The 24,030-nt window shown below is 46.1% G+C and overlaps 1 protein-coding gene across 2 annotated transcripts in view; it reads left to right on the top strand.

Annotated features, from left to right (window-relative positions):
• Map1b (microtubule-associated protein 1B) overlaps nucleotides 1–24,030 on the top strand; it is a 93,049-nt gene that overhangs the window by 54,801 nt on the left and 14,218 nt on the right. Inside the window, exons 1-3 of one of the 2 annotated variants that reach the window (XM_039101889.2) lie at nucleotides 10,197–10,586; nucleotides 13,464–13,546; nucleotides 16,021–16,161. In XM_039101889.2, coding sequence (XP_038957817.1) covers nucleotides 16,030–16,161 — 132 coding nt within the window. In that variant the 5' untranslated portion in view covers nucleotides 10,197–10,586; nucleotides 13,464–13,546; nucleotides 16,021–16,029. 2 annotated transcript variants of the gene reach the window in all.

Below are 24,030 nucleotides of genomic sequence, written 5' to 3'. Positions count from 1 at the left end.
AACCCTGGTGGCTCACCCGTCCGTGTGCTGTTGCTTTCAGGACAGTGGGTTCAGTGTTTGAGATTTGTGAATCAATTTTAAAAAACAAACAAACAAACAAACAACTAAAAGCAAAATCTCAAAAGCCCAGAATGAGCAAAGTTAGGGTAAAATTCCAGAGATAATTGGCTACGAAATACCAGATCGGATTTAGTGGGCCAAAGAGAGCTGGTGGATTTAGCTGGAGAAGTTGTTGTGTTGGATTTCACTCTCTGTGTCTGTGAAGAGAGACTTCACACACAGGGCTGAGCATACCCTGTGTCAGAATTTTTGAAGACCCAACAAGAACAGTTAAAACTTGTGAGTTTGTTGTGTGGTCTTCTTCAATGTTTAATAAAGGGCTACTCGAGGCCTTTAATTCTAGGACTTTGGAAGGAGATATGTCTCTGTGAATTTGAAGTCAGGTCTGCCTACATAGTGGCTTCTAGGACAGACATGACTATATAAAAAGACCCTGTTTAATAATACAGACAAACAAATAAATGAATAATGGCCAACACACCCACCCAAGGCTTCCTGGTCACAGAGTTCATCGGGTCTTATTAGAAAGGCTACCCCTTTCTCTCAGTTGCCTGGGACAATGTATAGTGTAGAAAGGTAAACTCTATCTGAGGGGAGACTCGTTACTTCCTCAGGATAAAGAAGAGAGCAATGGTAAGGAAGAAAACACATGAGCCAATGTTGGTTTTCATTTTATATGTGAGCTTAGCCCAGGAAAAGCTAGAGCCTACCAGTGCAGCAGAGACCTTGAATGTCTGTCTCCCAGCCTTGGGCTTAGAGAGCACACATTTAAAAATGCAAGGAGTACCTGGGCTCCACTCAGATCCGCCTTGGCTAAGTTGATAATCAAACTGCAGGTAATCAATGCCTAGCATTTTGGTTCCCCCAGACAGGAAGTATAACTTAGTGTAAAGAACCGAAAAACACAGCAGTACGCCAACTGTCACCCTCCAGCAGCTCCAGGAGAGGGAAGGCCACGGTCATCGAGAACGGGTGTACTTGTCTGGGTAGCCAAGCATCCAGCCATGACCTAAGAATGCAGGCATCACATGGATGAGAAAGCAGGTGCTGGGCTGGAGAAGTTAACCATTCCATCTCCAAGCCAACAACAACAACAGCAACCAATTCCCTAGAGGTAGGCTGTCTAGGTATGACGTATCTGTACAGACGGCCAGATTTCGTAAGTTCTCAACCTTCCCAATGCTGCAACCCTTTAATATAGCTCCTCACCCTGTAGTGACCATCCCACCATAAAATTATTTTTGTTGCTACTTCATAATTGCAAGTGTTCTTACGGTTATGAATAGTTGTGTTTCCCAATGGTCTTAGGCAACTCCATGAAAAAGTCATTTGATGTTCCCAAAGGGGGTCTCGACCCACAGATTGAGAACTACTATCTTAGCTGGGTCCGAGTCACCTGCACATCACTTGCTATGTACAGTAGCAACTGGTACCTCACTTCAGTTGGGGAAAAATCTCCAGTCTTTCGAGTGTCATCTTCTTAAGTTAAAATCTTGAACCTAAGAATCCCCTTCCTGATGGGCCACTAGGTCCGTTACTACAATTGTGGGTAGTTTTACCCACTTGACCTTTTCTAGGAAAAAAAATCTGGCTGATGAGGCTAGTGATTTGGGTCATTCGGTACAGCCCTTGCTTGATATGCACGAAGCCCAGGATTTGATCTACAGCACAGTATAAATCATTTACAAGTGTGTGGGATTGGGGAGAGCGCGCACTTGTAATCCTAGCACTGGGAAGGTAGAGGCAGGAGGATCAAGAGTTCAGACTCAGCCTCACAGTGACTTAGAGGTTATCCTGGCATAACTTGAGACTTTAGATCCTATCCCAAAACAAGCAAACCAAATCCAGTTCATGCTATTTCTCCATGGTTTAAAACCAAAGAGTGGCCCAGGATGGGGTCATTGTTTTAATTGACTCTATGTTTAACATGTATTCTGTCCTCTGTTGGTATTTTTCCTTTTTCTTTTTTTCTCTTCAATAACCAGACACTAAAAAGGGCTAACACAGTTTTTGTTGTGTCGGCAAGATGGCTTTGGAGATGAGTAATAGCATGTTAATTTGGTTCTGAGAGGAGCAGAGGATGAGTTTTAAAAGGTCAGCCGTTTCCTTGGATTCAATCAATGGTTGGAGTTTTGGGTGGCAAATTAAATGTCCAATAAACATGTTAATGGATTCCAAGAATCAATAGGTAGCAGGAAACATTAGTTGAGCCTTTAATGATCATCTTTTGTCCCGAGGGAAATAATTCTAACATTATGTTGAGGCACTGGGGAAGTGACACAGGAGAACAATGTACAGATGATGGTAGTGAGGCCAGTTACTGTGTCCTTGCTGATTATCGGAGCAGTCATTGTCGCACTGTCTTGTTTCCTAAAGAAAACTCAGAGCCACCTGAATGACCTAGGAGACTACAGAAGCACAGAGCCCTAGGCCCTCCAGACCTCTTGAATCAGAGTGTCCAAGGGTGGTCCACAGATAGGAGAATTTTATGAAGCCCGTTAGTGGCTGGCCCATTTTCACAGGCCTGTTTATTAACATATCACAGTGTTTGTGGAGATCAAACCAAGAGGGTTTGGGATTGAATTTGAACATCAGTTCTCATTAGGTTATTTGGTGTCTGGAATATTCTGCCTCAGCACTGAGCAGAGTCCAGTGTTAGAACAAGCTGCAGTTACAGGTTATCTTGTGTGGGGCGAAACTATGCAGAAGAGGTTGGGAGTTCATCTCCTCTTTGTTTTCTCCAGCATCTCCATCAGCCTTTTCCTGCCTTTGCTTGCCCTTTAATTATGGGCATTTCTCTAGACTGTAATCAGAGAGATTCATGAAGCACTCTCCAACAGCATCAACTAAAAATAGACCCTGATTTGGCTCAATCTAGGACCCGAGCTTCCGATCCATATTTCTATCTACTACTGGACATTTCTACCTGAGCAGCCCATGGGAATGTTAAATACAATACAACCCATGTCACTCAGTGTTATCAGTCTGTCTTTGCTACCTACCCCCACCCCAAACACTCTCTCTCTCTCTCTCTCTCTCTCTCTCTCTCTCTCTCTCTCTCTCTCTCTCTCTTCCTGCCCAATCTAATACCTTAATTACAGTGCCTCACAGTTGAGCTTGGTGGCTCTGCCTGTAATCTCAAGCACTCAGGAGACTAATCATGTAGGAAGATTGAGGGTTCAAGGATGGACTGGGTTAAATAACAAGCCTAAGGCTAGCCTGAGCTATCTATAGTGAGAAACAGTCTTGAAAAAGAATCAAATGAAATAATAAAATAGATGGTGTCCCAGTACCTGAGCTGACTCTATAGACTGACCACTGACTCTGGTCCTCATCCCAAGGGACAGTCACAGCCCTGGGCTTCAAGGTCCTCATCCTTACCAGAAAAATGTCTTCCCAACTGGTCTCAAGCACACATTAATAGAGACGATGGACCTAAAGAACTTAGGTCAATGTTGACCTAGAGCAGATATTCAACATATCATGGCCATTATTATTATTTGTCCTTTTTTTTTTATCAGATATTGATTGAGCTCCTACTATGTATAGGACAGTGTTTCAGAGTTAGGTTTCCTGAGTTAGAAGAGCTCCCCAGTAAACTGTATCACCTTCAGGACAGAGGCAGTGTTCACTCATATTTTAACCCCAGAGCTTCATTTATGAAAATCCCGCTGATCTGCCTGACTTAAATTCCAGGAAATCTGTCCTCTAGAGGCAGTTGGCATTATCTGCACAAATAGGAAATGCTTCTTTTTACAATGGCAGCGGGGCCCCTAAGATAAAAAAAACAAAAACAAAAACAAACAAACAAACAAAAACTCTGTCTGAAACTTTATTCTCAAGAAAGTCTAGCTGGGTTTAGTGGCCCAAGCATCAAAGCCCAGCTACTCAAAAATCTGAGGCAGGAGAGGATCACAATCTCAAGGCTTGCCTGGTCAACTCAATGAGAACTTTTCTCAAAGTAACAACTTTGAGCAGGGCCAGGAGTATAGCTCAGTGGTAGAGCGCTCGCTTGGCATGTTTAAGGCACTAGTTCATTCCATACTCAACATCACAAAACAAACAGTGCTGCTAGAATCAAGAACCACAAACGCAAAGACAGCACATCTAATTGCGAAAACCTAAGAAGCTCCAATATAATTTATCAGAGAATGGAATTACTCTTCAATCTAAGAAAATATATATCACATATCTCTCTCTCTCTCTCTCTCTCTCTCTCTCTCTCTCTCTCTCTCTCTCTAAATATAGGTATATATTATATATGTGAGTGTTATTTGTATGTTTCTCCAGGTAGAGTCTCTCTGTGTAGCCCTGGCTGTCCTAGAACTAACTCTATAGACCAGGCTAGCCTGGAACTAACTCTATAGATCAGGGTAGCCTGGAACCAACTCAGAGACCTACCTGCCTCTGCCTCCCTAGTGCTGAGATGAAAGGCGTGCAGCACACCCAGCTATAAATCTAATTTTTGTTTAAGTAAAGCCTTTCGGAATGAGAGTGTAGCTCAGTAGTAGAGCCCTGCATTCATTCCTCAGCACCACAAGAAAAAAAATTAACTATAAAATCTTAAGACATTCTGAAGCAGATGGGCTGGTGAAAGGAGTGAGGGTCAGGAACCAGATGGGCTGGATTGAACACCTGGTTGAACAGCTCACGGTTGATACCCGTGTGATTGAGATAGCCAGCTCTTAAACAGATGGCCTCTCAGCCTCAACTCCTCTGCCTGTAAAGTAGGAGGGGTTACAACGATACATCTTTGTGATACGAATGTAGAAAAGACAACATGGAAACAAACATCAAAAGGACCGACTAGTGCACCACGAAGGCAAAGCAGTGCTAGTGTCTGGTACCCAACCCCAATAGCATGGCCCCAGTATCCATAGGAAATCCTTTGCCCCCTGTAGGCTGGGGTCTGTAGAGCCATGTGCGTCTGGGTCTGATCTTCTCTGAAGCGTCCTTCTCTGTAAAATAAGGAGGGAGGGAAAACACTGTCACCAGGGTTCCTTCAGGGGTGCCGTGTGAGAGAGGCAAGTTCAGATTTCATGCATCATGAGAGTGGCCAGTCCTCTTGGAGACTCATGGGGTGGAGGCCAAACATCTTCAGGGCAAAGGAAAAGAAAAGAACTCCGTGCTGGTTCATAAGGAGCTAGACGACTTTCCTTTGTGTTAGGAGGGTTTTGTTGTTTGTTTGTTTGTTTGTTGTTTGGGTTTTAGAAGTTGAGAGAGAGTCAGACAGACAGACAGAGACAGACAGAGACAGAGACAGAGATCTTTTCGATCCCACCTCATCTCAGCCCAGGGGAGTAGATTCAGAGGCTTGGAACAGGCTAAACATAATGAAGACAGAGGAGCCCTTTGGAAGCCCCGCAGTGAGTCATGAGTACTGATCCATTTTAATGAGCCTGATGTGGCTCTGATGAACCTGAACAGGGCAGACACATCTATACCAGATGTGCCTTGCGATGTCCATGTGCTGCTGGTGATGGGACCTCAGGCCGTCCTGTCAATTTCCACTAGTGCCCACAATGAGTGTTGTTTGTTCCTTAGGTGACCTCCAGGGAGCTGATTTTATCTACTTTGTTGTTCTTTCTTTCTTCTGCCACTGTTCACTTCCAACCCTTGACAGTTGGTCTTGAGGCTGTGAAAACCTAGTGAAGAGGGTCTGAGTGTGGTGGCAAATGCCCACAATCTTAAGTTTTCAAGAGGATGAGAAAGGGGGACCATGAGTTGGAGGCTAGCTTGAGCTACATAGTGAAACTCTGAGGGCTAGAAACCAGAGGGCTAGAGAGACGGCTCAGTGGGGAAAGAGTGCTTGCTTTTCTTGCAAAGGACTAGAGTTCAGTTCCCAGTACCCAAGCCAGGCAGTTCACTACCACCTACAACTCTAGCCAGGAGAGTCGGTGCACTCTTCTGGCCCCCACACGCTGGTGCATAAATATGTACAGACATGTAATTACACAGGAAGGAAGGAAGGAAGGAAGGAAGAAAGGAAGGAAGGAAGGAAGAAAGAAAGAAAGGAAAAGGAGACGTGGGATGAAGACATTAAAGAGCAAATAAAGGGGCTGGAGAGATGGCTTAGTGGTTAAGAGCACTGACTGCTCTTCCAGAGGTCCTGAGTTCAAATCCCAGCAACCACATGGTGGCTCACAACCATCAGTAATGAGATCTGATGCCCTCTTCTGGTGTGTCTGAAGACAGCTACAGTGTACTCATACACATAAAATAAATAAAGCTTTAAAAAAAAAAAGCAAGTAAAGAGGCTAAGGAAGGGCTGAGGAGGAAAGACGAACATGGAGGACGATTTAGAAAGTAAAACTCTGCAAAGGGAACAGAAGCCACTGCCACCAATCCTTCCCCTGAAAGTCCTGCCCCTGGTGCTCAGCTGAGACTTGAGGGAATACAGACACAAAGCAAGGACTGCTGCCAGCAGAGGCCACTGCTAGCCGAAGGCTGCGTGGTTTCTATGTAGTTCTACCAGCTCAGGACCGAGAGAACCTTGGGAGTTGGGTCTTTAGCCTTTTGTCTCTAGGTTGGGAACACATGAAGTCCAGGAGGGCAGAGCATCCAAGGAAAGGATGGATGGAAGGCCCAGCAGCCATAGAAAATGAGACCACAGCCAGCGACAGGGGAAAAGGAAAAGCAGAGAGTGTAGGGCGATGAGATTCCGACTCAAATCACGGAATTTTCTGCAACTCTTAAGACCAAGGTGCTGCAAACAAGCCGTATTGCATCCAAGTGCCGATCAGCTCACTTACACTGAAAAAGATTAGTTAGAATGTGCCCCGGATTTGTGTACAATGGGATTTGATGTTTTAATTCTCTTGAAAATTAAATGGCCAGAATTTGAAGAGCAGCGTGACTTTCAGGGACATGCCCCAGAGCTGAAACATCAGAAACAAAAACTTATTTTCAACAGAAAAGAAATCTCATTTCTGGACTATGGCGGGGGCGGGTGGGGGGGAACAATGGGGGAGAACTTGGCTGACCATTCAGCAGAAACAACCCTGTAGGAGGTTCGACCGTGCCATCCAGCAGACTTTGGATGACTGTCAACTGGCCCACACTGTGTGTTAACCTCTTACAAAAGGGAGCATTGGCATTGCAACCGGGCCACCTTTATTTTGGGTGAGTGGCTGAGGAGAAAGGGTGAAAGGGATACTATCACATCCCTGACCTTGGCCATGAGAAGCTGGGCAAGTCTTTAGGTTTGTGATCCGTGAAGAGGGGAGAAATATTGCCACTCGGGCTGTTTTAGGAATGTTAGGAGACTGAAACACAGCCTCCACTGGCAAGACCAATAAGTCACTCTCCACGTTTAAGGTTTGATTGCTGTGCTCCTGGGATGCGATTTCAGCCTTGTAGTTAGTTCCTGATCCAAGTAGATTGACACCTCCCACATGGAAGGCTCTCTCAGCCACACCCATAAAGTCAGCCTGTCCGTTGGATTATGCTTGGACTGCCTTTTACCTGTGGTCCTGTTGCCTGTTGTGGCTAGAAGGTCCTTTCCCAAGCCTAAGGTTAAACAGGTAAGTCAGAAGAGATGAACAAGTTGGCTTGATGAGAGAGGGCCTTGGAGAAATCAAACTCCCTACAGGGTGAGAGGCTTTGTCTCCCCAGAGGGAAGCCATATCATTTCCTGACAACATGCTGACGCCAAGGCTGGTCTTTGGGGATCTTAGCAATCAGGAGATACCAAGTCCCCCAGCACCTTTGTTTTCTTAAGCTTCTCAGAAGCAGCCTTAAAGGGTTTCCAGTCTGCCCTGCCTTGTGGTCTCTCCAGGCTGAGGTGACTTCTTGCTCTAGGGAGCATGAAGGTGGCTTTATTTGTTCTCAGGTTGCTTCAGCCTTTCTTCTGGTTACTTCCTTCCATTTCTAAACCTGAGTGTGATGGGGGTAGGAGTGGGGGAGTGGATCTGCTAATTGTGCCTCTCCGAAGCTCTGTTACCTGATAACCTATATTCACCCACACCCTGGTTTTCCTGTTCAGAAGCACAGGTGGGGTAGAGGCTCACGGGGACCAATCACCTTGGGCCCCTCACAGATTCCTCACTTGCGGGTCTCACCTCTCCCTTGTGAGGGAAGCTTGGCCACAGTTCCTGCTAAAGCGGTGCTTGCTCTCCTCCGAGTTAATTGCTTCCATACCAGCTCTGTTTCTCTTCACACTGACCACACATCTGCCCTGCACATTCTGTGGGTTCCTCGAGTAAGGAGACCAGGCTATGGTTTTAAATAAAAAGATGTTATTAAAGCTGCCTAGAGACCTGTAGGTAATTACCAACCACAGGGTTGTGATTTCTATGCCTGTGAAGCATAGCTCTTGATTCTTGCTTTTATCCTTTTAGCTAAACTTCCCCAGCAGAGTTCTTTTGAGCGCAAAGGTTTGAGGTGGGAGGTTTCCCCTCCACAGCCCTACTGTGATGGAGGAGTAGGGGTGAAAGTCTGTCCGCAGTCTCCCTCCTTCCCTCCCTGCCTTAATATCCAGGGTGTTCATAGTCCTTGATTGATCAGACCTTATGTTTAATTAAGCCATCTCAGGCTGTCTTTAGCCCAAGCATTTACCAGCCCAACCCTAGGATGTTCCTTAATCTTTACAATGAGGTCTATCTGGTGCTGGTTACAAGACCAGGTGCCTTAGCGAAAAGTCACTCTAGTGTTCAGCTAGCAAACACTGGAGGGAGGGGATATAGACAAAAGCATGACAGCAGTGGGAACTGGCAGAGGGGAAGGGATGGGGTTGTAAGGACTTGTGGAATTCCCTCTGATCACCATCTTGGCTGTCTGTGATTTAGATCCTGTTTCATCTTCTGTCGTACGATTTAATGAACTGAAGTTGTTTAAATAAAGCTCTGGCTTGTAACCACTGAAAGGGAGTTCAAGATGGGCGCTGTGCTCATAAGAACAGCCTAGGGGCTTTTAGCAGTTCTGTGTTCATCAGGAGGTTTCTCAGCTATCTTGATGCTTTCTTTGGTCCAGACCAAGGATGTTGTGGAATTGCTCTGGCCCCAGCAAGGATGGTTCAGTTTTCCAGTTACTCCTTATAGGCTCTGCATGTGGGAGAGAGGACTTACACATGTGTAAAAGAAGGTTCTAGACCTTGAGGTCTTTCTTGAGGCAGGGTCTTGTGCAGTTCACACTGGCTTTGAATTGGATGATCTTGAACTTCTGATTCCAACTCCAAAGCGGTGAGATTGCAGGCACGCACCTCCACAGCCAACATGCAGTGCTGGAGATCAAACCTAGGTCTTAGCGTATGCCAGACAAGCATTCTACCGATTGAGGTATATCCCAGTCCAGGTTTTGTATTGCGGTCCTCAGTGATGAGTGTGCTTGAATTTAGCCTCAGTCAACCTCTGAAACCCAAGAGTGTGCCTAAGTTTTGTGTGTCACACCCGTGCTGAGAGGAAAACCTTAAACTCCCTGAAGAGATCCATAACTATCCTGGAATCAAGAAGACATTTTTTTTTAACCTTAAAAGATTTCAGAAATCACCTAGACGTGATGTGAACATAAACCAACCAAACAACCCAACTTCAAAAGACCGTAGATCCAGTTAAATAGGGTTTTAAAAATAGAAAAAAAAATCACAGCCATAACTGCGAAGTATAGACCGTTTGAATTTCAAACTGCAGCCCTAGGAGACTGCAGACAAAAGCCCCATTGTCTGTAGGGCCCTGCTGCTTTAAGGGGTCCTCGTTCTCTTTTGATTCTGAAGTGGAGCAGACCTTTTGTCACACAGCGGCCTTCTCTGCTGCCCCCACCTCACTAGGTTGAGCTTCCCGGCAATGTGGGATTTTTTTGAGGAAGACTTCAAAGACTATTTTTTTTTCATATGGAAACAGACTGACACAACTCCATCACTCCACGTCTAGCCTCCACAAGGCTGAGGAGGGTTAGCTATTCATAGGGTGCCCCTTGGTTTCTTTAGGAGGTATCTATGGGGAGGGCAGACTAGAGGGTGAGGAGAGGGGCTGGGAACTTCTTTCCTGAAGCAACTGAATAGAACCTTTACAGGCAAGGGTGGTGGCTTCTCCTTGAGAATGCCTGGCCCTCTTCCCAGTGTGAAACATTCCCCAAATATGCAGCTTTGTGAGCGTCCCAGCTGCCTGAGCAGACAGCCGCTCACTGCCAGAGAGCGAGTGGGCACCCATGGATGCTGGGTGTGGGGAACTGATAGGTCCCTCAGCCACGGCCCTTGCCTTGCCAGATGCTGGAGAAGCCTGACCTTCCCTTACAGGTCTTGTGGTTGAATCTGGACAACGTTCCAGCCAAAACAAGTGCTGGGAGCTCTCTCTGGCTGTCTTGACATCCCTTCCTTCATTCAGATCAACCCTACAAAAAAGGAACATGCGTTGTCAGGGTCCTCCCTCCAAGTTCTTACAAAGATGGACAAGGCATCATTAACTGAATTTCTGGGCAGACTGCTCTGAGCTTTGACTTAGGAAGTGTGGAGGTGACCAGCAGCTGTTACTTGGCGTTTGTTGTGTTTTGCGACAGAGGAAGCCAGGGAGGAAGAGAGAATCTGGTGGACGGTAAGAAGCCCCTGGCAGGGAGCAGCTGGAGACCTCTCTGGGGAGGGCTGGAGCGTGCGGGCAGGAGTGCGACTGTGGAGACTGTTGTTTTTGAAGGGTGCAGTCAGCAGCATTGTGAGACAGCAGAGAAAGGGCTCTGACTCCATTCAGGGATCTTGGGGAGGGGAGGCTTCTGCAAACCCTGCTAAGGTTTGCCTCTGTGACTCCTACAGAGCACAGTTAGTGACAATAGTCACACCCAGTCTCACGCTGCCTGGCGCTGTGGGTGCTCACGTCAAAGACATGATGAAGAAACAGCCATTCGTGTATTAGTTAAGTGTCAGCTTCATGTTGCCTCACATGCATGGCTTCGAAGATCCCAAAGCCTTTGTTCTGAGGAGGCCACAGATAGAAGGACCGCTTGATCGAGTGTGGATCTGTGTAATCTTTCACTGTATCATCAGCTTGTTTGAATTGTGTTTGCTTTAGCTTAAAGTGCGTATGGTTGCCAAAGGGGGAAACAACCAGAAGCCAAAAGGGCAATTTTTAAATTAATTGTAAAATAGAGCATTTGTGATAAGGGAACTGTGTTTTTGCCTGCTGAAGCAGTTAACACTTTTCTTACTTGGAGTTTCTTCTGGAGTGGTCGTTTGTGGCAGGACATTTCACGTTTCTATTCAATTTTACTTTGCTGTGAGTAGGTGCTGTGCCTCTCCTGACCAGCCCGGTATTCTCTGCTGACATCTTGCTTCTTTAAGCCCATCTCTTGTTTCAGTCTGTTGGTCCTTCCCCTAACTCTTCCTCAGCATCTGATGTCCATTTTGCCAAAGCCAAGTTCTGATAACTAGCATCTTCGGAAATGGTAAATCCAGAAGGGAGCTGGGCAACCTGAGGCCGGACTCTGGCCCGACCACTTGCTCGCTGTGGGGTCCTGAGCTACTCGATGTCCTCTGTCAACTCTTTGTCTTCAGTAGTGAGCCAAGCTCGCGGTGCCACGGGTGAGAGCTCTTAGCGGGTTTCAGTGAAATTGTCTAGGTCTCAGAACAGGGCGTGGCTCGGGCGGCTGCTTAGTTTGGGCTGCTCCTTGCCCTCCCTAGAGTTTACTGGTAAATAGTCCTGTGGGGAAAAGCAAGAGTGATCGATTGCGGTGACATGGTGAGACTGTCGTCAAGCGGCCGTTTCTGTTTTCTCTGAGCCTTGATAATACAAAGGGGAAATCTCTAACAGAGTAATGCCTGGAGTTGCCTCCTTTGTAATGGCATTCCTGAGATAGTGTGTATAACACACACACACACACACACACACACACACACACACACACACACGTGAAGTATTTTCTCCAGGGACTAGTTGTCTGTCACATCGATTCTTCATCTTGGGATAAAATATGTATAAAGAAAAATTAGCCATTTTGACTATTTTTAAAACGTACAGCTCAGGAGTGACCGTGACATCTGCATATATCATTGCTTGCATTTTCAAAACGTTTTCCTTATCCCAGACGTGGAACAGTACCCATTAAGCAATAGCTCTTCAATTCCCTCTCCTTTAGCCTCTGGTGATTACTAGTTTGAATTTACCTATTCTGGGTATTTCATAGGCATGAAATCTTATTTTATTTATCCATTTGTGTCCGGCTTTTTTTTTCTTAATGTAGCATGTTCTGCCTCATCTTTGTAACATTAGCAGAGTTTGCTTTTTTTTTTTTTTTTCTATGCCTGACTAGTATTCCATTGTGGGTAGACCACATCTAACCCAGACACTCGGCTATTAAAATAACGCTGTGATTGACATTAGCATAAAAATATTTGTTCAAGTTTCTGCTTTCAATTCGCACCGACCAATTAAATTGCAGTGTCATGCAGGATTCTGTTTTAGCTTTTCGAAGAGCCCTAGATCTACTTTCTCTCTGTTTTTCTCTGTTGGTATCTCTCTCAAATGCTCCTCTGTGTCTTCCTGTCTTCCAAGCCTCATTGTACTTCCAAACAGCAGGCGTGCTCTCCCTCCCAACCACGTGGCCTCCTCCCACATTTCTGAGGGAACGCTTCTCACTGTCCCTTGTTTGCCAGTAGGAAAAGCTAAAGCATACATCAGCGACTCTGGCCACATTCACTAGATGGCTTTCATCTCCTTGTCAAGGCTGGGCAATGTTTGTAGAAGGCAATCCATAGGTCTCTGTGACCAGCCACAGGTCCTATAAGGAGTAGGGTATCTAGGGCCCTGCAGAGCATCCTTAAGCAGGCTCCCCCATCCCAAACCACACCTTACTTTATTAGTTCTCCCTCAGTTTTGTCTTGTGGGGCAGTTTGGCCACCCTGTCCTGTGGGAGGGTTGCCCTCCACTTCTTTTTTGCCCGGTTTCTTCACTTTCCTACAAGCAAGTGAATTAATTAGTGAATACCCCAACAGACCAAGTAAGCCTGCCTCAGACAGCCATTCTGGCTGCTGGGTTAATTGTGAGCTGGGGGGGGGGGGGGTTCTGGCCGTCATTCACTTTACAATGAGGCTCCTAATTAATCTCCGAGCAGTTCTCACCAGAAGAAAGGCGGTTGGGGAGAAACATCCCCAATTTCCATGAGAAAGGAAGTGTCAAGAGCTGCCGTAGAGTTTTCTTGGCACCCCTCCCTGGTGTCTGATGAAAACCCGGCCATTGGGTCAGGAGGCTGCCTAGCCAATGACCATGAAAGACCCAGTGTAAGAGCCTGGGGGCCCCAGGCTACACCAGCTTGGGTTCAGCCCACTGTGCACACACCCTCTCGCTCAGTAGCATCCACTGTGTTTCCCAGTATCCAGGGCCACGTCCGAGTTGGAAATTTCTCTGCTGTCCCAGAAGCAAATGGGCTGCTTTCCTCTGGAAAAGCTAAAGGTCTCTTCTCTGTGTGTTTCTTTGTGCCTTCAGGACAAAAGATCCTCCATCACCGAAGTGACGTCTTAGAAACTGTAGTTCTGATCAACCCTTCGGATGAAGCAGTCAGCACCGAGGTGAGTATTCTGTTCTGGGAGGCCTTAGAGCTCCAAAGGATGTAGACTTCGCTGATCAGAGGCGCTAGATAGGTGAGGGAGTTGGGATGTACAAGGGAGAAGTCCCAGGTCCCAGGCTTCCACAATGGCCAGAGCTTGCTTCTCTGCTTCTAGTATCATAGAGCCAGCTCACCAGAAGCCTCTTTTAAATAAGGACACAGTGGTCAGTGCCAGCTGGAAGCATGTTTGCAGAGGGGTGTGGAATGGACTGGTGTGGATATGCACTGGGTATGTTGTTGCCAGGATGCGGGGAAGGAATCTAGCAGAGGAAATACACAGCAAGCCCCAGGCTGGCATACACAGAGATGGAACTCAGAGAAGAGGGTCATCCCAAGTAGCATTGCTGTTCAGAGCAATCCAGGCCAGCACTAGCTACCCTTGGAAAGCGGGTCAGCACAAGCGTCAGAAACATGGTCGCTAGCCCAGGTCAAATCACCTGGCTTCATCATCCAAGGTCTGCCACTTACAAACTGCTGGCCTCAGTCAAGTTATCTTTCTGCTTCTGTTTGCACCTCTGTGCAAAGGAGATCACGATAGCCCCTGGATTTAATGTTCCTACTTAATGCTCTCTGAAGTGCTCAGGACTTAAGGTGTGGCACAGATTGGCTAAGATGTGCACGTTGGCCATTGCTGGTGTATTATTAGCACCACGTGAGGAAACTACTAGAGAGAGTAACTGGGAATTTCAGGACCCACCCTGACATAAGAATTTGGTGGAAGCCAGGAAAACCTCTGGTCCCTCAGCCAAGCGTTGACAGAGCCCCTCTCCCATCTCCTTGGAGATAGAGTTGCTTCTCGAATGTTAAAGTAGCCAAAGGCCCTGGCAGCATCCTTGCCTAGGGTGTCTTCTTCGGGTTTATAGTAAGCAGCTCTGACTATATGGTTTTCCTAATTTGGATATAATTCATAAACCATAGACTCCATCCACTGAGAGTACGATATTTTGTGATCATTTCTTTAAGAATGTTTATAGAGGTGAACAGATAGCGTCACAGCTTAACTCTAAAACATGCCTGTCACTCCTTCAAATTTCCTGAGCCCATCAGCAGTCACTCTACTGCCCCTTTGCTTCTGGCAACCCCTATTTTTTCTCTCCAGATTTTTCTATTTTATAGACATTTACAAATGACATCATACAGCATGTGGCCTCTTTTTTTTTTTTTTTTTTTTTTTTTGTGGAGCCTAACTTAGCTTGGTGGCTTCATGATCCAATCCTGGGGCAGCATGTCGGTCCCTCACTCCTTTCAATGGTTGTGTGGCATCCTTTTGCATCCATTCACCACACCTGGTTTCTCAGTTGCTGGCACTTACCTTGCTTTTGGTTTGGAGGTATCATAATCGGGCCTGTTTTGACCTACTTCTGCCTGCAAAAGCTCTGACAATCCAATAAGGTGAAGTGAAGTCAGACAAAACCCCGGGATGGCACCTTCTGTCACCTAAAAGCTGGAGGGCTGGTTTGTGCCCTGGTAGAGTGGCTAGCTGTGGAACAGGAGGAGGGAAAAAAGCTTTCTTGTTTTGGAAGAATCAGTCTGGTCTGTGGACCGCAGGAGGCTGAGACAACTGCTTAGGTATGCATGCTTTTCCCTGAGAGGCCTGTGGGGTTTTCAGGCAGGGGTCATGGCCTCTTTATTTAGTTTTGCATTTTCCCTGGTGCAGAACCTGATGTTGGGCACATAGCGTGTGCTCCTAGCGTGTGCTCAACACTCATGAACTAGGTTCAGAACCTTGGCGCTAAGGGTGGTGATCCTGCATAGGAGAGCCCCACCCCCCACCCCTACCCCCCACTCCTCCGACACTAAAAATCCACCAGAGGTTCTTCAGCACAAGTTATGTTCAATTCGGTTTCCCAGGATGCCATTCAGGGGTCGCCTTTCCCTTTGTTCAAGCATTTTGCTGCAAGCGCTGGAGTCTGCGCTTGTCATGGTGCGCTTGGGCTGTAAGGGCCAGAAGGAAGGAATCCTGAGTAGGAACTTGAGGACTACTTGGAAACGTCTTTTCTGAGGCTAGGCTGGGGGGGCCTGGGGTGGCATCTCCACAAGTCTGGCCTTGTGTCCTGGACTCGTAGGCTGCTGGTAGATACTTGACGACAGCTGTGGAACAATTGCCTGCCAGCTGGGAAGACCACTTTGAAAAGAGGATACTCAGGGGGAGAGAGTCAGCAACCACTGCTGTTTTGGGGGTGGAAGCAGAACTCCAACACGGTATTCACTGGCACATTGATAACTGATAATGGTAAATTTTGTGAGTAATTCCTACAGGCAAGGCTCTGTCCAACGCTCCCTGCCCCGACTCTCAGTTGAAGTAATCAGACACTTGGAATGAACGTGTTGGGTTGGTAGTAAGCTTCAAGCATGGTGACAGTGACTGCGACTGGGGAGGGGGGCGGCTCTTGCTCCACGCACCCCCGCTTACCCCGTGACTGCGCTGTTTTTCAGGTGCGTTTGATGATCACTGACGCCGCCCGCCATAAACTGCTGGTGCTCACCGGACAGTGCTTTGAGAACACTGGAGAGCTCATCCTCCAGTCAGGCTCTTTCTCCTTCCAGAACTTCATAGAGATTTTCACCGACCAAGAGGTGGGTTCCGCGGACGACTGTTTGGAGGGACCCCTTTGAAATAAGCAAAACTGTGATCAAAGATTACCCAGGCCTGGGTTAGATCACCGCTACCATCGATGGATGATTAGAACCTCGGCCATTTTGCTGGAGGAGACATGGGTGGACCTTGTGAGAGTATAAGAATGAACGATCAATGTTTACGGGCGGTGGAAGTGCTAGGGACGCTAGAACCTACTGAACTCGAGGAGAAATTCAGCATTCCTATTTTCTCAAGATTCCTCCACAGATCTCTTGGGCTTCAGCAGGATGTCTCTGCCTGGGTCTCTGTCAGGACTTGTGCCAGTTTCCCTGGCCTGGTTATTTCTCTTACTTCTAGTGGCTGGACCCTTTAGAGAGAAGCTGCATGAGAAGCCGGGGTGAGGTTTGGAGTGAACCAAGGGATGTGCTGCCGGGAATTGCTACAACCATTTAGATCTGTCTCCCTGAGATGGCAGCCTTGGTGCCTCGTGTGCTGGGAAAGGCCATGTGTCTCCCAGCATTTATTCTTCCTCAGCCCCACATTTCACAGGGAGGTCTCTGTGGCTTAGCCTCTCAGCAAACTGCCCAGCTTCATTTGGTTTCGCCCCAGTTTTTTCAGAGGGTGTGAGGTCATCTGTACCTGGAGGCACACCACACCAGCTCACCAGAGCAGGAAAGATCTCTGGCTGGCAAGTGGCTCCTTGCTAGGAGGCCTCTGGGCTCACTTACAGCTAGCCTGTCTTCCCACTTTAAGATAGAAGCTTTGCCTATGTCTTTCTCTTGAGTCGTGTTGCCTCCCCCTGACCCCTGGGCTGATGAGCCTAATGCCCTGCTGTATCACAGCCACATTGCTCAATGGCCTTGAAATGCCAGAGAAGGAGCTATGATTTCCCCTGTTCAGACTGCTGGGAAGTTGTCTAATAGTCAGTATAATACCGGCTCTTTTTCAAGATCTGTTCACACATAATGTGCTATGACAAGTACTTGGGTTTTTGTCTGGCCTTTCGGATGTCAGCGTCTCGTCCCAGGGAGGGGAGCGGGTTGTAGTAGCCGATGTCATGATGGGTAGACAAGTGATATAGCTTGTAAGATTGCATGCACATGGGGGCCTTCCTGCATTCCCGTACAGTCCTGCCGTTCCTTTCTGGAGTTTTCTTTCTGGCCACGTCATAGGTTTGTGTTTTTTGCCATGAAACCAAACAAAGGAATGTGTAAGGAAATGCGCTTTACCATCGCCAAGACTTTACACAAGGAGATATCATATTCCATTCATCGGGCCCCAAGTAATCCCCTCTTTGAGAATAGGGAATGGCTTTATGTGACGTTTCTGTTTACATCACATTTAAAAGCCCTGGCAAGGGAGATTTTGTCCAGTGGGCTGTGGTGCATGTGCCCAACTTTACCACTAATTATGAAGAAAAAGAAAGCCTTATCTAAGGAATCCAAGCTCTGTAAAAGGGGCAGCTTCTCCAGGGTTTGTAATCATAGCCGTGGGCTCTAGGGGGCTTGCATGTTACTGCATCCAGCAGCCACCGCTGATGCCATAGACGGTCATATTCTCCTCTCCTACCCCACCTTCTCCAGAGGAAGTCATGCTCAGCGCCCACGAAAAGCTCTCCACAGTTTTCTCAGAGTAGATCACTGGTATCTGGGTAGCAGGGAGAGGGCAGAATGCATGCCTATCCCCCATGCCAAACCAGAGGAGCTCAGCCTGTGTTTCTTTTACCTAAACATTGAAGAAAGGATGCTACAGCTAAAGTGGATTGAAAATTATTAGCCTAGGACTGGAGAGGTGGCTCGGTGGTTAAGAGCACCAGCTACTCTTCCGTATTCCTAGCACCAACATAGCAACTCATAACTTTCTGTGATTCAGTGTCAGGGACCCAACAACTTCTTCTCGTCTCCAAGGGCACTGCATGCATGTGCTACACAGACAGACAGACAGACATTTAACATTTAATAATAAATGTTTAAAATCTTAGAGTAGACGGATGGATATTCATGTTTGGAACTATGATAACCTGTTGTTGCCTTGGAAGGAGGCTTGCAGAATGACTCATTTGAGGTCATTTGCTGTCCAGTCTTGCTCCACTTGTCCAACCCTTGAAACACACTAGTCAAGTAAAAAAAGAATCAGAAAATATAACGTTAGCAAAACAAACATTTCTAAGAACATTTTCAACCTTTCCAAGGAGAAGGCTTTTCTTTCTTTTTCACTGCATCTTCAAGAGGGGACTTTAACCCTGAGTTCACCTATAGCTTCCTTTCCATCCATCCTCTAGAGTAAGTATCTTCTGTTTTATTCTACCTATCTGTAAAATGCAGAAGGGCCTGTGTGTCCCTTGTCACAGTAGCTATGGGGACTATCCAAGCTTTCAGAACTTGTCATTCTTTTTTTTTTTTTGAGCTGGGGACCGAACCCAGGGCTTTGCGCTTCCTAGGTAAGCACTCTACCACTGAGCTAAATCCCCAGCCCCAGAACTTGTCATTCTTAGACACCTTGGAATTATCAAACAGGTGGATATTTGAACCCAGAGCTAAGAAACTTTGAGTTAGTGAGAGATGCCCATTTGTATCCATTTGCATATAGGTCTTTGAAGCCCGGAAGACAGATGCTTTACTCTAGAGAGAAAGCATTAAGAAAAACTCTAGGGATTAAAGTCAAAGAGAAGGGTCCAGCAAGCAGGACTTGTTTCTGGAGTTTTGTTTGCTTAATTGGGTTTCTCTCAGATGTCACAATTTGGGTATAGCTCAATGGTAGAATGCTTGCCTGGCATTCCCGAGATCTTGAGTTTGACAACCAGCACCAACACACACACACACACACACACACACACACACACACACACACACACACACACACGAGAGAGAGAGAGAGAGAGAGAGAGAGAGAGAGAGAGAGAGAGAGAGAATACAAACCAATAAATACAACTCGTTAGAGGTCCTTACCTAACCTAGACCCCGTTTTCCAGAAATCTGACCAGATTAGTGTCACCAGAGTCAGCAACTCGAACAGTTCTCAGCCTAGTTAATAAATAAGTCTAAAAGCTTCAAATTTTCTCCAAACATGATTAGGTGTCAGTAGAGAAGAAATATAGGCCCTGAGGCATTCTCCAAATGAACATAATATGGAGAAAAAGGAAACCCATTATTAATAAACCTTTTAAGCATGGTACTTCAGCAGAGGACCAAGCCAGTAAGGGACATTGAAGTTTAAGCTTCTTTAGCTTCACATAAATCCATTTGATTGTCAACTAAAATCCCCAAGGCTTTCCATGGATATTGTTGTTAAGCTGCATCTTCCAAGCCCATCCTTATCTGCTGGCTGTTGAACCTTACATTTATCTCTTTAGAGTGCCACCCTGTTGACAGTTGCCTTGCCATTATGTCCCAAGTCCAAAGCTTTCCTAAACACCTTAGCTCTACCATCCCACACTCCCTCACTCCTCTCGTTTTGAAGCCGTGCAGAGCTTTGACAAGCATGTCTGTTCCATTTTCCTGCCAGCCAATCAATACTCAATAGCAGAGAAATGAACCTGGAGTAGCCTACTGCACATCTTCCTCCTGGTTGACACTAAGGAACACCACCTCCTATAATGCCATGTAATTCTGCTATCACACTGTTCCAAGACCCTGTTACATGTCTTGCTAAAGCCCAGAGACACACTGCCTACAGTATTTCCTCTTCAGCTAAGCAGGTCATTTAATCACAAAAGGAAATGTAGTTAGAAGTCCGTGGTTTAGAAATTATAATTTGTTTTGTTAATATCTCCAGGAAAGCCATTTATTCCTGTGTCCTCCTTCTTTCAGTGTGCCTGCATTTAATCAGGGAAGGTAATTAACAAAAGAGACAATCTTATCCCAAAGCAGTTACTCCTACTCGTGTCCCTCATCCATCTTTGTAAGAACCATGGCAACAGTATCTGCTCGATAACCATTGGCAGACACTTGTCACAGTCTCAGGAAGAAAGCATGTATTTAATTGACCAAATTTAGTGCAGTATAACCCAGCGCACTGGGTCTGGTTATACATTAGGAAAACAAAGATAACGAAACTTTCATTGCAATGGGTTTTCCGTGTGGCCACTGTTACTATTAACATGGCTTCCCAGTTCATGTGGAAGCAGCCCCAGTTACAAAGAAGTAGTCATCATGTCCTTACTACCTCCAGCATTGTGCATTCTCACCATTCACTGCTGAGTTATGGATTGAGCAGCCCCATGGACTGGGTATCTTAAGATACCTGTTGCTCTTCATTCCTGTCCTCCTCCTGGTACTTGCCCCACAGGCCTGGAGCTGGACTCTGGGGAAACACAGGGGTTTTAGTTCTGTTGGGCAGCCCCAAGGATGCTGTGCTATCCCTCCTACCTCCTGACCCATCCATCTGTCTCCTTAACTGGCTCTCTCCAGCTCTCGTTCTTGTGCTTCTGTCTTGTGTACAGAATGCTGATATTCTGATGTTTTGCAGAGTGAGTAGATGTTCCCTGTCTGGACAGAGGTTTGCCCAGCACTGCTGGTGACTTGCTTTTCTGGTCTCCTTAGATCATAGTTTTCTATGCAGTAATGGCTCCCTGGCTGTCTCTCATGCTCCCTGACTTCCTCGGAATCTTTTCAGTCACTTTCTGCATTCCATAGGAACTCTCTGAAGACAGTAGAGAGATAGAAAGTGCGATAATATTTCTCAAGTCTTCTTTCTTTCTCCTTGAATCAGGTGACTATATATTTCATATTAAAAAGCGGGTGATTAGGGGCTGAAGAGATGGCTCGGCAGTTAAAAGAACTGGATGATCTTCCAGGGGAGCAGGGTTCTTTTTTTTTTTAAGATTTATTCATTTATTATATATAAGTACACTGTAGCTGTCTTCAGATACACCAGAAGAGGGAATCGGATCTCTTTACAGATGGTTGTGAGCCACCATGTGGTTGCTGGGAATTGAACTCATGACCTCTGGAAGAGCAGTCGGGTGCTCTTAACCACTGAGCCATCTCTCCAGCCCGGGAGCAGGGTTCTGTTCCCAGCACCTGCTTGATGGCCCACAACCGTCCATAACTCCAGTTCATGGATTTGACACCCTTTTCTGCCCTAAAGAGGAACCAAGCATATGTGTACTGCACATACATGGATGCATGCATACATACATACATATATATATACATACATACATACATACATACATACATACAGGCAAAACACCCATACACATAAAACAAACTAAATACACCTAAAAAGGCCATTTTACGTTAATGACTAAATAACCCCAGGTGTACACAGCTAGACTAGACCTTTGATGTGCCTCAGCTCGGCTAGACTGGATCTCAGAGATTAAAATGAGCTGGACTTAGCTTACAGTTTTTGCTGTGAAAGACTTGGCAGTTTGGATTATCCTTGATTCACCCCCTAAAGTGTACACCATGGATAGTTCTCAGGTACCGTGTGTGTGTGTGTGTGTGTGTGTGTGTGTGTGTGTGTGTGTGTGAAAGTTAGGCGTGAGAGAGCCCTCACCATGTTGAAATTACGGTGAGGTCCATGCCAATTATTGGACGAGACGCCCTATTTTAAAATAAAGGAAACGCAGTAAGAAATCATTTAAAGGACCAGTGAGATGGGTAAAGATACTTCACCACCCACCCTGTCAACCTGCGTTTGACCGCCCCCTCCCAGGACCCACACATTACAAAGAAAGAAGCAACTCCGGAGAGTTGCCCTCTGACCTCCATGCACGTACACCATGACATACACATGCCCAAGACGTAAGTGAATGGGTAAGTAAGTACTTGTAAATAAAATAATAAAATAAAATAAAACGTTATTTGTCTTTGCTTTGGCCACCAAATAATCTGAACAAAGTTTCCCCAAAGATGGCCGACTTTATTCGGGGACTCCCTTTACCCCCATAGATGTTCACCATGGCTGTTTTAGTTTTCTTAGTTCTCAAAACAAGAGTTGACATTGAACTGGTTTGTGGAAGATGATTAAGTCAGAGGAAAATAGCACACAGCACTGTTATTTTGGTATTTGGGGACAACAATTTATGGTGGAGAGTCTGACGAAACAAAAAATGGCTGCCCCCACCCCACCCCCTGCCATCTACTATAGGAAAGTGTGGGTTCTATCATTGTCTATACATACCCTCCCAGCCACAGCCTTGGAGTGAAGTGTTCTGAAATTCAATGAGACAAGAAACCCAGGGTAAGAGTTCAGAGCTAATGGCTCAGGAACGGCCATTTGTTTTGGCCCTGAATCATTTGCGTCAGGATGCAGGCTCCTTGTCACTTGAACCGCTGAGCTGATGTGTGAGATTTGCTGAGACAGAAGTGTGGGGCTTATGACATGATTTACCTTTGCTGAGTCAAGACCAATAAAAAACACACAGCCTTGACATTGACAAGGAAAACTGTTTCCATAAACCATACTTGTTTTGGTCCTGTTTCAGTTTTCTATATTTCCTTTCTTGGGAAGTACTGAATAGCATATTGAAAAACATGTTTATGCCAAAGGAGATCTGGTTTAGTCGCAACCAGTTTGTCCCCAGTCCATGGAGATCATGTAGAGAGCTGAGTGGCTCACCGTGGAATTACTTATTTTTATTTTTTCACCTTAGAGTTAAACTTACACAGAGGAGTGAATGTGGCCACCGGTTTGCACAACTGCCTGGCCACTTTGTCATCACGACTTCAAGAGGAGCATTTGTATTTGCAGAGGGTCTGCTAGGGCAGTCACTTAATGAGGGTGGGCACCAGAACCTGGTAATTTGTTGCAGCAGTGGGCAACCAAATCCACCACACTTCTTTCTCCTGTGTCTGCTGGATTCTGAAAGAAGATACAAGGCCTTACTATCACCTGGTTTCCTCAGACGCACCGATCTGGCCCTTTATGCCAAGTCCAATGGACTAAGAGAAGCAAAGGCTTTATTTTTTTAATTAGTTCTTTGAAAATTTTGTTCAGAATTTTGTTCAGTGTATTCACCCCCTCCCAATAACACCTCCCAAATCTGTCCCCTTTCCCTATCAATTAGCCTTGTGCCTTCTTTTTCATTTAAACAAACAAACAAACAAACAGACCCACTTTCTCCAGTTGTGCTGCTGGTATATTCTTGTAAGTGTGGCCTGGCACTGGGCGTGGTCAATTTAGTAAGGCCACACCCTTAAAGAGAACCAGCTGTCTTCCCTTTTCTAGCAGCTGTCAATTGTCAAGAGCGCTATAGCTGATGGTGAGACCGAGCTTCCACCTCCTTCTCGGTGCTGGCTTTTTGTCTGACCACAGGCTAAAGGGAAAGATTCTAACCTGTAGTGAATGACGGATAGCTTTTCTTCTGTGATTGTCGAGTGTTTGTTAAAGGACGTCTTTGCGTGGCAAACATCCAGAGTGACATTCAAGTTATCTTATAACTGTTGTGATATAAATACCAGTCACCCAGATGGTCCCCAGTTTGGGAACTGTCACAGGGTTCTGGGGCAAGGCTATACAGGGAGAGGATCCTAGAGCAGAGGCCTCCAAGTAGCAGAGGGTACATATGGGGACCCAGAACAGAGGTTGTCTACCTTTAAGTTTTTCAATATTTTGAACAGGACCATGGCCAAGTAATGGTCAAGTTTTTATTTGTTTGTTTTTGTTTCCTGATTGTTTGTTTCTGAGACGGGGTTTCTCTGTGTAGCCCTGACTATCTTGGCACTTGCTCTACAGACTAGGCTGGTCTCAAACTCACAGAGGGCCACTTGCATTTGCCTCCCGAGTGCTGCCGCCAAGTCCATTTGTGATAAAGTCAGTGTAAAGTCAGTGATCCTACAATAACTGACAGTGATGAAGATGAGAAGCCGGGGCTGACATCACTTAACCCTTTCTCCCTTTCTTTCTGTTCGCAAACCCAG

This window comes from Rattus norvegicus, chromosome 2 (assembly GCF_036323735.1).
Source record: "Rattus norvegicus strain BN/NHsdMcwi chromosome 2, GRCr8, whole genome shotgun sequence".
NCBI classification, from domain to species: domain Eukaryota; kingdom Metazoa; phylum Chordata; class Mammalia; order Rodentia; family Muridae; genus Rattus; species Rattus norvegicus.
This window is presented reverse-complemented; position numbering and strand designations above follow the sequence as displayed.